At 37.3% G+C, this 15,953-nt stretch overlaps 1 protein-coding gene across 1 annotated transcript; it reads right to left on the reverse strand.

Annotated features, from left to right (window-relative positions):
* Nucleotides 1-7,020: 7,020 nt before the first annotated feature.
* LOC117969958 (cytochrome c oxidase subunit 7A2, mitochondrial-like) lies at nt 7,021-13,482 on the reverse strand. Its single transcript, XM_034917901.2, has 4 exons — nt 13,324-13,482; nt 9,879-9,968; nt 9,037-9,121; nt 7,021-7,240 (listed from the first exon to the last, which is right to left on the reverse strand). The coding sequence occupies exons 1-4, from the start codon at nt 13,339-13,341 to the stop codon at nt 7,185-7,187; spliced, it is 249 nt and encodes an 82-aa protein (XP_034773792.2). The 5' UTR covers nt 13,342-13,482; the 3' UTR covers nt 7,021-7,184.
* Between the last annotated feature and the right edge of the window lie 2,471 nt (nt 13,483-15,953).

Genomic DNA, 15,953 nt, shown 5'->3' on the forward strand with positions numbered 1-15,953 from the left:
TTACCTGCTGTACTATTGAATTGTGGTTTGTCAAACTTGTACTTTACTTGAACAAAAGTTATTGTATTTCTTGCTCTTATTGTATTACTTGTATTGTAACGCTTGAAATGTTTTTGCTTACGATTATAAGTCACCCTGGATAAGGGTGTCTGCTAAGAAATAAATAATAATAATAATAATAAAGTTACAGTAGATCAGACATTAGTCTCTTGACTCATATTTCAGTTTTTGTTTTAAACAGGCTTGGCTTGATAACTCCCCTAGTGGTCATGTTTGTAGTTGAACATTAGCTTTTTTGTGTTGTGTTACAATCGATTGATCAAACTTGAAGCAATTTAGAAAATCCTGTACTTACTAGATATATCATATGTGAAGCACATGCTGTTCCGCGGGAGATTAGAGGCCAAAGCAAGAAGTAGGGAATGCACTTTAGTACCCATATCAATTGGGTGACAACCCTAATACTGTGAGGGTGAACGTGCCACACTAACCTCACTAAAAAGGATTGCCAGTCTAAGCCATAGCCCCTGGTACAATTTCTTTTTGTTTGGTTGAATCCACAACCAGATAGTGACCATTTTTTTCTACACAAATTTTGCTTCACAAATGCTTATGTTGGCCCCAGTATTGTACTTGGAAGCCAAATAAAATGGAGAAACCCAACAAAGTGACCTTGGTCTGCTTCACTGTCACTCAATCATGTATTGTATTTCTGGTATTCTTTAAATACAGGATCAATGAAATTGCCTGCATAGACATACCACTTGTCTGAAAGGTTTGTGGTTATTACCAACCCATCAAGAAAATTATTTCCTTTTTCTCCTGGGGTGTCCTTTTATGTGGATAGCAGACCTGGGATAAATACAGTTATACAGTGCCGAGAAAAAGTTTGTGAACGCCAATGATAATTATGGGAATTCCATTGTTTTACCATGATAGCCTTCTTGAATCAAAACTAGTCTTTTCTTAAATATCCAGTAGGGTTTATATTAACCAATTCCATGTATTTTGAAACAAAATGATGTATGAATTAGACAAACAACGAGTAATTAAGATTCAGGGTATGTGAAAAAGTAATTGAACTCCTGGTTTTATCAGCTCAATTAAGGGGATACTTAGAATCAGGTGTTTAAATAATTAGGTAGATCTTCAGGGGTGAATTTGGGAGGCCCCATCCTATATAAAGATCAGAAACTTTGTGAGTTTGGTCTTCACCATACAGGTGCGTGGAAACACGTCATGCCACGATCAAAAGAAATCTCATCAGTCTAGAAAGGGTTACAAAACCATTTCTAAGGATTTGGGGCTCCACCAATCCACTGTCAGACAGATAGTCTACAAATGGAATAACATCTAAGGATCTGCAGGCCACTCTCGCCTTGGATAATGTGAGTGTTCATGACTCAACTATCTGAAAAAGACTGAACGTGAATGGTGTTCATGGAAGGATAGCCAGGAGGAAACCACTGCTCTCTAAAAAGAACATTGCTGCCTGTCTGAAGTTCGCCAAAGAGCGCATAGATGATCCACAAGACTTCTGGAACAATGTTCTCTGGACAAACAAAGGTCAAAGTCAAAGGTAGAACTTTCTGGCCTCAACAAGAAACGTTATGTTTGACGAAAACCAAACACTGTGTTTGAACAGAAGAACCTCATCCCAACCGTCAAGCATGGTGGTGGCAGTGTGATGGTTTGGGGCTGCTTTGCTGCCTCAGGACCTGGACGGTTTGCCATCATTGACACAACCATGAATTCAGAAGATTCTAGAGGAGAATGTCAGGCCATCCGTCCATGAGCTGAAGCTGAACCGAAAGTGGGTCATGCAGCAAGACAATGATCCTAAACATACAAGCAGATCTACAAAAGAATGGCTGCAGAAGAAGAAATTCTGTGTTTTAAAATGGCCTAGTCAAAGTCTGGACCGAAACGCCATTGAAATGTTGTGGCAGGACCTGAAGCGAGCTGTCCATGCAAGGAAGCCCTCAAATGTCACCGAGTTAAAGCAGTTCTGTAAGGAAGAATGGGCCAAAATGCCCCAAAACCGATGTGAGAGACTGACCAACAGTTACAGGAAACACTTAGTTGAAGTCATTGCTGCTCAAGGGGGTGCCACCAGATACTGAATCTAAAGTTTCACATACTGTTAACACATGGATATTGAATGTTGAATCATTTTGTGGATAAATAAATAAATGTTGATAAAAAATCATGTTTTGTGTCATTTGTTTAATCAGGTTATCTTTATCTATTATTAGGACTTAGATTAAGATCTAATAACATTTTAGGTTTGAAATATGTGAAATATGTGAAAATCCTAAGGGGTTCACAAACTTTTTCTCAGCACTGTAAACATGGTTTGTGAAAAGTAACTATTGTTTGAAAATAATTAAATACAGAGTGTAGAAAGTAACTATTATCTGAAAATATTTCAATATGGTTTGTGGAAAGCAATTATTATTTGACTATTTAAATATGAGTAAAGTAGTTGAAATACATTGAAATACTTTAAACTTTTCATAAATATGTAACTGTAACACACAGCAGCCTAATTATTATCCTGCATTCTAAGCAGTTATAGTCTCAATTATCTTTTGGAAACTGCTCTATTTCAATTAGATTTAATTAGATCAATTAATTGAAATATTTGAATATTTTATTTCAGAGGGTAAATATTTGAAAACAATTAAATATCTTTAACTACTGGTTTATTGGCCTGTTTTGAAGTTATTGAATTGAATATGTTTAGCATTTTCCTAGTTAGAAATCCTCTTGGTGTGTAATTAGACATTTATGGTAATAATTAGGTCTTAGTGTTGATTATTCATTAATCCATTCATTAATGGAGAGAGCTTTGTGCTGTTGACTGTGAGGGTCACACATGCAATTCCTTATCAACATGCAGCATGACAGCACAGTAAATACCAGACTATGGGTGAAACGCTATTGCTGGAACACATCATGGTCCATTAAGTGTGTGTGTGTGTGTGTGTGAGAGAGAGAGAGAGAGAGGACCATGCTTATCAAGGTGGCCTTCTTTCTCCTGTAGGGAGGTTCCTGTGTTAGTATTGCAGAGAGCTCTGCTAAAAGGATCCTGCTGGTAGGCCCTTTCCCTTGAGCGCCCCAAGTCTATTACGTAATTGAAACGATGCTGCAAATAGGAAGGCTTACTTGAGAGTATAGAGCAGGGCTGTCAAACTCCAGTCCCCGAGGGACGTAGAATCTTCTGGTTTTTATTCCAACTTAAGCTCTAAATCAACTTAGCTGATCTAATTATTTGTTCAAGTGGACATATTTAATATTTTGTCAAGATCTTTTATACTTGGTGATTTCAAAAATGCACTCGATTCAAGGCATACTACCTATAAAACATTTTGAAGCCTGGAAAGAAGTGTTAAATTTGTCCAATTAATCCAATAATTAGACCAATTATGTAATTGAGAGCTCTAGTGGAACGAAAACCAGAAGACACTACGGTCCTCCAGGAACCGAGTATCATAGCCCTGGTACAGACGACACTGCGGTCCTCCAGGAACCGAGTATCATAGCCCTGGTACAGACAACGCTGCGGTCCTCCAGGAACCGAGTATCACAGCCCTGGTACAGACGACACTGCGGTCCTCCAGGAACCGAGTATCATAGCCCTGGTACAGACGACACTGCGGTCCTCCAGGAACCAAGTTTCACAGCCCTGGTACAGACGACACTGCGGTCCTCCGAATTTCACAGCCCTGGTACAGACGACACTGCTGTTTCACAGCCCTGGTAAAGACGACGCTACGGTTTCACAGCCCTGGTACAGACGACACTGCGGTCCTCCAAGTTTCACAGCCCTGGTATAGACGACACTGCGGTCCTCCGAGTTTCACAGCCCTGGTACAGACGATACTGCGGTTTCACAGCTCTGGTACAGACGACACTGCGGTTTCACAGCCCTGGTACAGACGACACTGCAGTTTCACAGCCCTGGTACAGACGACACTGTGGTTTCACAGCCCTGGTACAGACGACACTGTGGTTTCACAGCACTGGTACAGACGACGCTGTGGTCCTCTGAGTTTCACAGCCCTGGTACAGATGACACTGCGGTTTCACAGCCCTGGTACAGATGACACTGCGGTCCTCTGAGTTTCACAGCCCTGGTATAGACGACACTGCGGTCCTCCGAGTTTCACAGCCCTGGTACAGACGATACTGCGGTTTCACAGCTCTGGTACAGATGACACTGCGGTTTCACAGCCCTGGTACAGACGACACTGCAGTTTCACAGCCCTGGTACAGACGACACTGCAGTTTCACAGCCCTGGTACAGACGACACTGCAGTTTCACAGCCCTGGTACAGACGACACTGTGGTTTCACAGCCCTGGTACAGACGACACTGCGGTTTCACAGCACTGGTACAGACGACGCTGTGGTCCTCTGAGTTTCACAGCCCTGGTACAGATGACACTGCGGTTTCACAGCCCTGGTACAGATGACACTGCAGTCCTCCGAGTTTCACAGCCCTGTTATAGACTACCTACACATAACTAGCTCTTTAATTCAATAGGATCCAGCTTTCATACAAACGGTCTATTGCATATGGAAGTCGGCTTATAACTGCATCTAAAAGCTTCACATTTAAAGGATTTAAAACACATTCCATGCAGCACATCTCAACCGTCACATTTTAAAATTTGTATCTCCATGAATTTCCTGCTTAAGCTTTGGCAGAGTATTTTTCAAAGCAGCGTCCACAGATGTATTCTTCTCATAAAAACAGTAACACAGAAAATACTGTCTGTTCTGGGTGTTAATCCAGCACCAGGCAATGGTTTCAGTCTGAAAGGAGAAAATTAGAAATATTTTCTACATCCAAACATCACGTAATACATGGACAAAGCTGAGGTTAAGTTATAAAATATTTTATGACATGTGATTTCTGAAATCACTCAGTACATCCATCGTCTTAAACAATTGGCGTAGTCAATTCTCTGTGATTAGTGACAAGTAAAACCTTTACCTGACTTCAGTAATGAAGTTGCAGATAGTTATCAATAATAACCGGTTACAGTCACAGACACAAGTATTGACACCCTACGCTTAACATAAGAATTCAAGAAAACATGTTAAATACAAGCATTTAGTGAACATTAGCCACCAATGAATATGACCAAGAACAAAATACTGTAGTTTAACAAACAATCACTTATAATTTCAAATATTTGTTCATGACAAAAGTATTGGCACCTTTACATTACAAATCTGTAAAAATTTACAGAACTAACTAAAAATATATATTCATTGATTGAAAACCACTACACAGTAATTAAGCTGCATTATAAAGTCAATAGCCAGAAAAAGGTAATTATTTCCAACATCTGTTGAAGAAGAACATTTTGGCAACACAGCAGGTGGTCAAGACAAAGGAGTTGGATTCAAGCTTGATAAAAAGCACTTCTAGCAGGTTACAACAAAGCAAATAGCTAAAGAAGTGTATCAAAGAAATATGGAATACCAAAATCCACAATCAGAAAAATAATCAAGAAGTACCACAGAACACATTCAGCTGAAATGTTTGAAAGAAGTGGAGGTCCAAAGAAAAGTACGGGTACAACAGGCAGGAGAATCAGCAACCAAAGAAAATCCAAGATTAACAGCCAAGGGCTCAAAGAGTAAATAGCGGTGTTCCGAAAAATATAGCGTTCCACATCCCCGCGTGCTGCTACAACTGTTTAAATAATGTACTTGTCATTTTCTTTCATTGTTAACATCATGACAACTTTTTACACTTATAACTTTAAAGTCTGTTTCAATGCTATTTTCAAAATGTCTGCTCTAGTGCACCGATAGCGTAAGGATTATTGCCCCACATTGTGAAACAGGCAACAGCGATAACAATCCATGACGTGGTACGGAACAGAAAAGTTTTTTTTTTTTTTTTTAATATAAATCACTCTCCCTGCTGTGATTTACTCGAGGACAGAATTTAAACCATAGTGCATTGGCGCAGCCATTTTGAAAAAGAGTTTTAAAGTTGTGTTTAAAGGGTGTTAACATTGAAAAAAGACAGGTATGTTATTTAAACAGTTATAGCAGCACGTGGGGTTGTATAACACTATATTTTTCAGAACCCCCCTAATTTCTCTTTAAAGAAAGATTTAGAAGCATTAGGCATAACACAGAGCCTGAACACAGAAGAGCTGTATACATGTTGAGCTCACTGCAAACCTTTCAAAGAAATTCCAGAAAACAAACCTAAAAAACATGAACAGGAAACTGAAGCATGTTTGGAGGAAAACAGGGAAAGCCTTCAATGAAGCAAACCTTGTACCTCCAGTTAAACATGGAGGAGGTTCCATCATGACATGGGGATGTTTCAGCAGTTCAGGGACTGGAGACATTCATGTAATTGAAGATCCTCTGCTCCTAGGCGGATTGACAACGACCTAAAGCATACAGCTACGTCAACTCTGGAATTCTTGAAGAAAAAGATAAAGGTTCTGGAATGGCTTTCGCAATCACCAGACCTTAATCCAATAGAAATGCTCTGGACTGATCTGAAAAAAGCTGTAACTAAGCACCGTGTATCCAATCTGTCTGAGCTGAAGGAAAAATACAAGACAGAGTGGACTCAGATTTCACCAACATGATGCAACATGCCAGTTAAGAATTATCATAAATGTCTGAAAGACGTAATAAATGCATAAGGAGGACACACGAAATACTAAATATTGTCATGAATGAATACATTAAATTAAATATGTTTTTTTTTGTTTTTTATATAAAAGATTAATTGTTAATTACTAGAAATGGTGTAAAGTTTACTAAATGCTTGTCCTCAATCTGTTACCTTGTATTACGGTCTAAGTGTAGGGTGCTAATACTTTTGTCTGTATCCTTGTACCAATGTCTTTACTGTGTGCTTAGAAAACAGACATACTGTAAGTTGCTAGCATAACTACAAGTTAGTACCTCCTCTATAACAGTTAATGTTTCATATTTCAAACCAATGTGTTAATGTGTAAAAAAGACCACACAATTAGAGCTGTGCAAAACTGCTTTTATTGTCTGCAGTTTATACAGTACATTTCATAAATATTGATCCCATTAAATGTGAACACAGCTTGTTATGACAAGTTGAACATGGAATTTTAAACTACTGGACCAAAAAACTTTTTAGAAGGAACATAAATTAAACTGGAATCATTTCTTCTTAGGTAATGCAGCACTGACCAATTCATACACTACATATCCTGTTCCTGCAATGAGAACCAAGAGAGAGAAAATGCATTAACCATACAAAGAACAAAATCTCGCCCACTACTGTACTGCATGAGAAACCAAGTGCAGCTGTGAGAAGAATAAAAGGCCAATGTTAAAACCTGACTTTCATGAGAAAAAAAAAAAGAGGAGTTTCACATTTTATACCCAGAGCAATTACTTTTACTTGGACACAGTCCATGAGAAATATTGTTTCCATGGAAACAGAGCTAAATCTCATGCATTACTCAATTTCCCCATACTGTAAAATGTAAAGATTGTACTACACTAGATTTTCAATCCCTTGTCAGGCATTATGATACATGTAGAAATTATATATATATATATATATATATATATATATATATATATATATATATATATATATATATATATATATATATATATATATATATATATATATATATATATAATCGTTTGCATATTCTTAAAAGAGGAGATGACTATCTACTCAGATACACCAGGTTATTTAGTAAGCAATGGGTCTGAGTGAGGAAAAAGTGACAATACAGTTCCCACACTTAGCCTCTGTTGTTTCGATAGGCACAGGAACCTAACAAGTTAATAAAACAAGCTGGTAAAATTATATATGTATGTTATGGACCAATGCTGAAATCGGGCAGTTGCCGAAGTTCCCAGCTGCGGTGGGCAGATGCCGAATCAGCATCGAATTTTATGTCATTTCGGCATCTGTCAACAGTCACTCGGGCTGATGGCGAAGAAAGATTTATCAGATACAGTATACTACTAATAGGAGAGTGAATTACCTCTGTTGCCTTTAAGCGCAAAAGTGCACCACCATCGAGCCACCCATTGCCGTGTTTATTTAAATAACTTAAATACTTTCTGACAACGCTATTTTAGAGCAGTGGTACTCAACAAAATATCAGTGCACAAGGTTATTTTCATCGTGGGTTAGATATAGAGGTTAGAGTAATTGGGGGGAAAAAACGAGTCCAGAATAAAGTGCAACAATATTCTATTGTATTCTTATTGCAGTAATGCAATATAGATCTCTGTTGAATGAGAGATCATTCAATATCAGCAAGGAGACTAATAAAATCACAGTTTAAATGTGTAAAAGCCACCCAGTTAAAGTTACCTGAAATTCAGGAAGAATGCAGTGCCAAACACATTTATCACAGCAATATTAATCGTATTTTGGGAATACAACTGGAATAGAGAGAAAGTTCTGCAGGAATGAATGAAAGATATGGCCAGTGAAGTTTGACCAGGATGCGGCCTCGTGGAAATGAAAGTTTAAAAGCATGATGTGGTAGATATGAACTCCTTTTTACATAACTGAGCTACTGTATCTTTGCCTGTTTTATGATCTCTCATTCAAACAAACCAATTCTGCACTGAGATCTGTATATACACACACGATAAAAAATAACAATAATAATAAACAGATTAATTAGTTTCAAAGCACTACAATCTTTCCCCCCCCCAACAGAAAAATATTTATTTGAATAGCCTTGTGCAACTACATCTGCATATCGGAGCTGCACATTTAAAATATGGCTAGGGACGAAAGATCTCGATGTTCATTTTTTCATATCCGCTGTGTGCCAATTACATGAGAACACAGAATTGTTCCAGACATTTGTCAAACTAGATCCTTAAAGCCAGATGTTTCCCTATTAGGCACAGTATGTTATACTGAGCAGTTTAAATCTAATTTGCCAAAACAAATATGGAACATACTTTGCTGGTACAACAACCCAAAACTTAATTCCCCATTTTTTTCACATTCATATTCTGTTTCCCTTACCCAAAACTGTAAGAGCCATTGTAAACCTGTAGAGTAGTGCATCACTAACACCTCCCTTTAAGTGAACCGGGATCCCATTGTCCTCCTGCAACAAAAGACATTTAGTAACAACTTTCTAACCAGTCTCCCATTTCTACTGTACTCATTCATTTCCAATGATGTATATACATTCTAAGCAAAAGCAAATACATACCAGGGAACAGAATACACATTAAAAATTAAGAACAATGTATTTAAATTCCCAAATGCAAGTAAAAAAAATAAAAATTATTGTATTAGTTATTGTCACTGGCTGGTAAGCACTAGACTACCATAAATAGAAATAGTTTCTGGTTTAAAATCAGTTTTAGCTGAAGGACAACAACTTGACAGCAGTTTTCTTTGTACTGTGTGTCACAAGCATATAACATGTTTGAAGATTTAAAAGCAGGAAAATGAATCAGATAAAGTACAGATTATCATTAACATGTGTTTGCTCTGCATAGTAGTGAAACTGTGCAACATCAGCTCTCTATTGCTTATACTCCACCACAAAACAGAAGGAAATAGTATACACATTTGTATCCACTGGTGTATCTTCAGAAGACGTACTCTGTCAGCAGTTCCACTAACAGGTTAGACCTCAAATCAAATCAGTATACAGGTCATTAAATTCCGCTAGATCCTAAAGAGTTCAGCCCTTGCTGAATACATGAACACTGGTTGGAATCTTTGGATCCATACAGTGTATCCATAGTGCTTGGCCCGACACAGTGGCTAGTTAGGGAAGTTCCTGTATGTGGACAGGGCAGGATTTTCCTCCACACCACACTGTACGTTACACGTTCTCATCATTACCTTACCTGGAACATTTTCTGCTTCTCCGGCACCTTGTTCTGAACTTGCCTGCGGGCAGTGGTACCCAGAGTCCTCTGAGATATCTGCCGCAGCGCCTGGAAAGAGCACAACATTCTTTCAAACCTCTATTCATTTTCTGTAAATATTTGCCAGATTATGTGGCTGGACTAAATAAAATGCCATTTCTACAGAATCTTTCAGAAGACTAAACACCAGGTCGAGAAGACTCTGTGGCTATGTGACACAGACCTACCTACCAAGCTCCAACTATATTGGTTCTTCGCACAATATTTTAACATGCATAATAAGCTTACTGCATTTCATACCTCACACTGCAGCCAACAAATGTGTCCCATTTATTTTAAACCACTGCTAGATCCAGGCAATTCTAATTATAATGCATTTGATGTATTGAGTCGATGGTTTATATTATAGTTTCCATATGTAAACTTATGGAAACTATAATAAAATCCAAAATGGAAAATTACATATATGGTAACAGTATCCTGGGAGACAGTCAGCATGGTTTTAGGAAAGGGAGATCATGTCTAACTAACCTGCTTGATTTTTTTGAGGATGCAACATCGACAATGGATAATTGCAAAGCATACGACATGGTTTATTTAGATTTCCAGAAAGCTTTTGACAAAGTCCCGCATAAAAGAATAATTCTCAAACTTAACTCAGTAGGGATTCAAGGAAATGCATGCACATAGATTAGGGAGTGGTTAACATGTAGAAAACAGAAAGTACTGATTAGAGGAGAAACCTCAAAATGGAGCAAGGTAACCAGTGGTGTACCACAGGGATCAGTATTAGGTCCTCTGCTATTCCTAATCTACATTAATGATTTAGATTCTGGTATAGTAAGCAAACTTGTTAAATTTGCAGATGACACAAAGGTAGGAGTGGCAAACACTGTTGCAGCAGCAAAGGTCATTCAAAATGAACTAGACAGCATTCAGAACTGGGCAGACACTTGGCAAATGACATTTAACACTAGAACTGCCACAGTAGTCATTTTGACGGTTTTCACTTTTAAAATTTAAAATTACTCTACATGTGTTAAAGATCCGCGGTTGTCTGTTTTTGACTTCTCCTAAATACATGTATTAAATACCCTGACGGCGTCTGAGTCAGAATCAAAAAATAAAAGTTATGAGCACTTCTACCTAGAAAATAGTTATTTTGACAGCTTGTTACAATACATGCTTTTATTGTTAGTATAACCTACAATACGCTATTCTTTATATGTATACAAGCCAGTTTGTTATCTGTACCTCTGCTGAGTTTACAGCAATATGTATTTGAATAGAATTTTGCTCTTGACGTCTAGATATGTGTTATCCAAATATCTATTGTAATCCTATCAATTCCTTGGAGAACTGCCGTCTGGCTGTCTACGTGAGCATATATAGTGGGTTGTCTTATAATATTACTATTACAAGACTTTTTCGAGAAATCTTGATATTTTTGAGTTTTGATTTGAGAGCAACTACAGATATATTTGCCTTGGCATCAGAAATTTGGAACAACTTCATTGAAAACAACGTTGCTTGTTTCAAGCTAAACATAAATCATTACACGGATAAGCAGCTGTTTCCGACAAAAGCTCGGTGTCGCTGGACGAACAAACCAGTCAAATTTGGGATCAGGTTTTGGCTGGCAGTGGACCCTACCCCTACCTGTGCAAAGATGAAACTTGCGCAACTGGTTAGATACTGGATGACAATGTGTTAGGCTGATGTAACCGTGCTTAGGAAAACAGATGAATGTTACCATATATTATTATTATTATTATTATTATTATTATTATTATTATTTCACTGTAATTAGTAAAACAGTTGAAGACAGTTGCAACAGTAAACAAAGAAGAAGAGCGTTTCCACCATCTGCGCAAAACTTGAAAGCAATCACCGGTGTCCAGTTGCTGTTTTTACAATGTACTGGACATGGCAGCCATCAATTCCTTAGTTTTGTACAATGAATGCACCGGGGAAAATATCAGTAGGAGAGATCTCTTATGATGCTAGCCATGGAGCTTTGGCAGAAACATTTCGATCAGAAAACTGCAAAGCGGCAGGGAAACGCAGCTCAACCTGGATACAGTGCGCAGCCATCAAGAGACACACGCAACAGAAAACAATGCCAGGTAACTAAATGCAATAAAAATAAAACTTCTGATATCTGCGCCCAGTGTGAAAGAGCAATATGTGGTAAATGCACACAAGTTGATAAGCGTTACATCTGTGTGGATTATGCTAATATAGGGGCTACTTTGAAATATGTTTCCCACAATGCACATTCCCGTTACACAACAGGAACTGAGTTATTTTCTTTGTTATTTTTTTATAGAAATAATTATTTCGATTTTACAATTGTGTATGTAGGCCTACATATAACCAGTTTACAGTTACACAGGTTACACAATATTTTCTTTTGAAATGTTTATTTTATTATAGTTTTTCATTTTTTTACATCATGCATTATATGCGCTAATTTAAAAAAATAAAGCCTTCTATGTTATTTTTATAAAGAATAACATAAGAAAATAGGAGGCACTTTTTTACACAGAGAACAGTGATGGTCTGGAACCAACTCCCCAGTAATGTTGTTGAAGCCGACACCCTGGGATCCTTCAAGAAGCTGCTTGTTGAGATTCTGGGATCAATAAGCTACTAACAACCAAATGAGCAAGATGGGCTGAATGGCCTCCTCTCGTTTGTAAACGATCTTATGTTCTTAATATACACAGTCGGGTGGTAGTAATATATATATATATATATATATATATATATATATATATATATATATATAATGTTCATTGACGTGCCAATAATCACTCCGATACAGATCAATAAATAGATAGATAGATAGATAGATAGATAGATAGATAGACAGACAGATAGATAGAACTACTTCGTTGAGGGCAAAACTTAATTCACTTTTTTTTATTTGTCGTTTACTTTCGATGACCTTATTGAGGGGAGGGGGGGTAAAAAGGCTACATATTAACACTATGCTTATAATAAAAGAAAATTGTACATCACAAACCTAATCCGGGTATCTGTATTAAGGAACCTCGTCAACCTGTCCACCGATCCTCGTAACTATAATGTCGGCCTAGTTTTTAAGTTATTTTGAGAACTTAAAAACTGTAAAAGGCACTTGCTTAACCCAGAATCGTAAACAAGTTAAATGTATCTGTTTTTATTATATTTCACATTGTGGAATACAATTCTCGCTGAAAACAGGAAGGACGACTGAAGTTTGACCGCTAGTAGTAGTACTATCACACAGGCTGGCTACATGCGGAAATTACTCAACATATCAAGAAAATAAGATACATCCGGAAATACGTTTCGAAAACATCGATTTATTCGTATCCGTAATTGACACGATGAATTGATATATTACTATATAAAACATTAGAAAAAATAATTAATTTACCAAAAGGTTCCTCAACATCTTGCCGGTTTCGATGCTTTCTCCAAAGTACTAGCAACACAAGGACACTGTCAAGACCGAAAAGGATTACTCTCCTCCAATATCCCAATCACCACTGCGCCCCTTATCGTTCCTCCACTATCCCATCAAACCTTGCGTCACAATACGAACTCAGAATCCCATAATGCATTTTATTACAACACACTGAATAGATATTTTTATGTTTATCTGCCACACAGGTTTTTTTTTTTTTTTTTTTTTTTTTTTTTAATTATTATTATTATTATTTTCGGTTGTTAAGGATCACTCATTTTAGAGGGAATTTCGGCCTGCATTTTAAGCAGTCTCACACTTTCAGAAATACAATATTTTTCCAAATCTCAATCAACATAGGAAAATGTTCTATAAAAATTCCATAAAGTTGTATGTATTCTTTATAGAAATCAAAGATTCTATAGACATTATTTATTAGTTTGACAGAGGTCATGTGGTGGTTCTACAGAAAGGGCTTGTATTGAAAATATATACATATATATTCTATAAACATTTTATAGAAAGCCTATAGAACAAAATAAAATGGTACATTGAATTATTTAAATACTTGTAGTGTGTATAGTCACATTATTAAAAAAATAAAATAAAAGCACAGCTAAGCCTCAATAGGCTAATATTGCAGGCTATTTTTTGTATCAATGCAGTATTCTGTGTAGTACCTTTCCATACAGAAAAAATAACAAGCAAATAAACAAATAAAAAAAAGAAACTCATGAACATTTAATCTGTTTAAGCTGTTTGGGAGTTTTTTATTTAATACAAATTAAAACAATTATATGCATAAACAAACACAGTCAAATAACATTAAACATATATACACAAAAAAGACTGGATTGCTGGTATTAGATCATTTGCATATTATGCAAGATTTTTTAATATGTAAATTAACGTAAATTAATTAATGTTATTGAATTTGTTGAAACACTTAAAAGTAATAACACATGACCAAATGGTTCTGTGATTTTTTTTTTTCTTTAGGAATTGTTAAAAGAAAATGTTGAATATCTTCATAGTTAGTCATGCTCATAACACATTGGGCAAGTCACAAATATATTCTTTCCCTTGGCATGTCATGTACACCTTCTTGGAAATCAAATCTTCCACTTTGTATATTTTCATATGTAACTTTTTTTTTTTTTGATAATTTATATAAAGCTAGTCTTTACACCAACCACTGAATCATAAAAAAAAACTGTTTGCTGCTTAGTTGGAATTTTGTTATTACAGCAAAATACTCTTTTTCACACTTGCAGCAGATAATACAACCACTCATACACACGCCTAGTATATTTTGTAATATTCCTGATGTATTATCTAACATTTGTACAAATGAATTGAACCTTTTCCCCTCTCTACAGTTCAAACAAAAGTAGTAAATCTTCCCATTAACAATAGCTCTTTTATGCACTGTAAGAAATGCAACCTCTGATGTAAATGCATGTCATTCCTCATATGTTATTGGTCTAAAAACGGGGTGCCCCAAACATTTCACTTTCTGTTTTTTTTGAGAGACCACCTTTTGGAGAGGGTGTCCAACAAGCAGTGCTTGTATACTCTCAGATAAGCAGTTTTTGCTGATGTTCTACAGGCAATTGCATTTAAGTTCTTAATTAGGGGAAACCTCTCAGCTATGTGTCCTTGAACATTTTGTGCACCATGAAAAAGTATGCCATGTACTGCTTCAGAAGGAAAGGCAGGTGATGCCCACAAAGGACCCAATTGTGCACACTGTCTCTAAGATGCAGAAGTTAATGAACATAAGAAATATATTCTTCCCCATATAATTGCTCTGCATTAATTACACATTTTGCTTAAAGCAATTCAGCAAGATTCACTTCTTGTTCTCTTACTGTGTCTTGCAGCAAATATGAATTGTGCAAACAAGAAGCACCCAGTGTTTATAATACTGAGTTCCTAATGATTTCCATTACACAAGAGTAGATGTTAAAACGTCATGCTGATTTGAACTCGGCATAAACTAATGTGATCCATCTGTGTCTCCATCCATTTGCGTTTCCTTCCATATGATGATGTAGATATCCTTCTGCCTGGTGTTGATGGCTGAAGTGTAATGCTGGCTCCAGGGATCAGCGTATTTGCCTCCCTGGCGCATCAGCACACACAACGGCTGCGATGCTGGCTCCGGGGATCAACCACAGTGTGGTCTCCCCAGCGCATCAGCATGACAACCGTCTGGATTGAGCGAAGTAGGGTACATCTCTGTGGTCTTCAAGTGGGCACCTTCCATCCTCGTGTTTCGTCGACTGGCCCACGACACCTCAAGAAGGCTCGACGGTGATTCTGGCATCCCAGCATCACCCCCCTCCATCCCCCACTCAACTCAGCCCAGCTTACTTACCCGTACATCAGCGTTTCTTTCTTTCTATTGTGCTTGAGATCCCCAGTCAGAATCTTTCTTTCTCAACCACAGCCAGTTGCTGCTCCTCTCTGCTGCTTCAGATAAGTTCTTCACTGTGCGAGGAAACTCTTGGTCACTGAATCCGACGTCTCTGAGAAACCGGGTTGTAGAGTGTGCCACAAATCCTTGACAACCCACCTCCACTGGGTAAACCCGGACT

This window comes from Acipenser ruthenus, chromosome 5, assembly GCF_902713425.1.
Source record: "Acipenser ruthenus chromosome 5, fAciRut3.2 maternal haplotype, whole genome shotgun sequence".
NCBI classification, from domain to species: domain Eukaryota; kingdom Metazoa; phylum Chordata; class Actinopteri; order Acipenseriformes; family Acipenseridae; genus Acipenser; species Acipenser ruthenus.

Excerpts from the sequence above, each read along its gene's own strand:
- LOC117969958 (XM_034917901.2), bottom strand. Across the intron at positions 9,122-9,878 it reads AGAAGCAGAAAATGTTCCAG|GAGGACAATGGGATCCCGGT; the intron begins GTAAGGTAATGA and ends CTTTTGTTGCAG. Across the intron at positions 7,241-9,036 it reads AATGGCTCTTACAGTTTTGG|GAACAGGATATGTAGTGTAT; the intron begins GTAAGGGAAACA and ends TTCTCATTGCAG.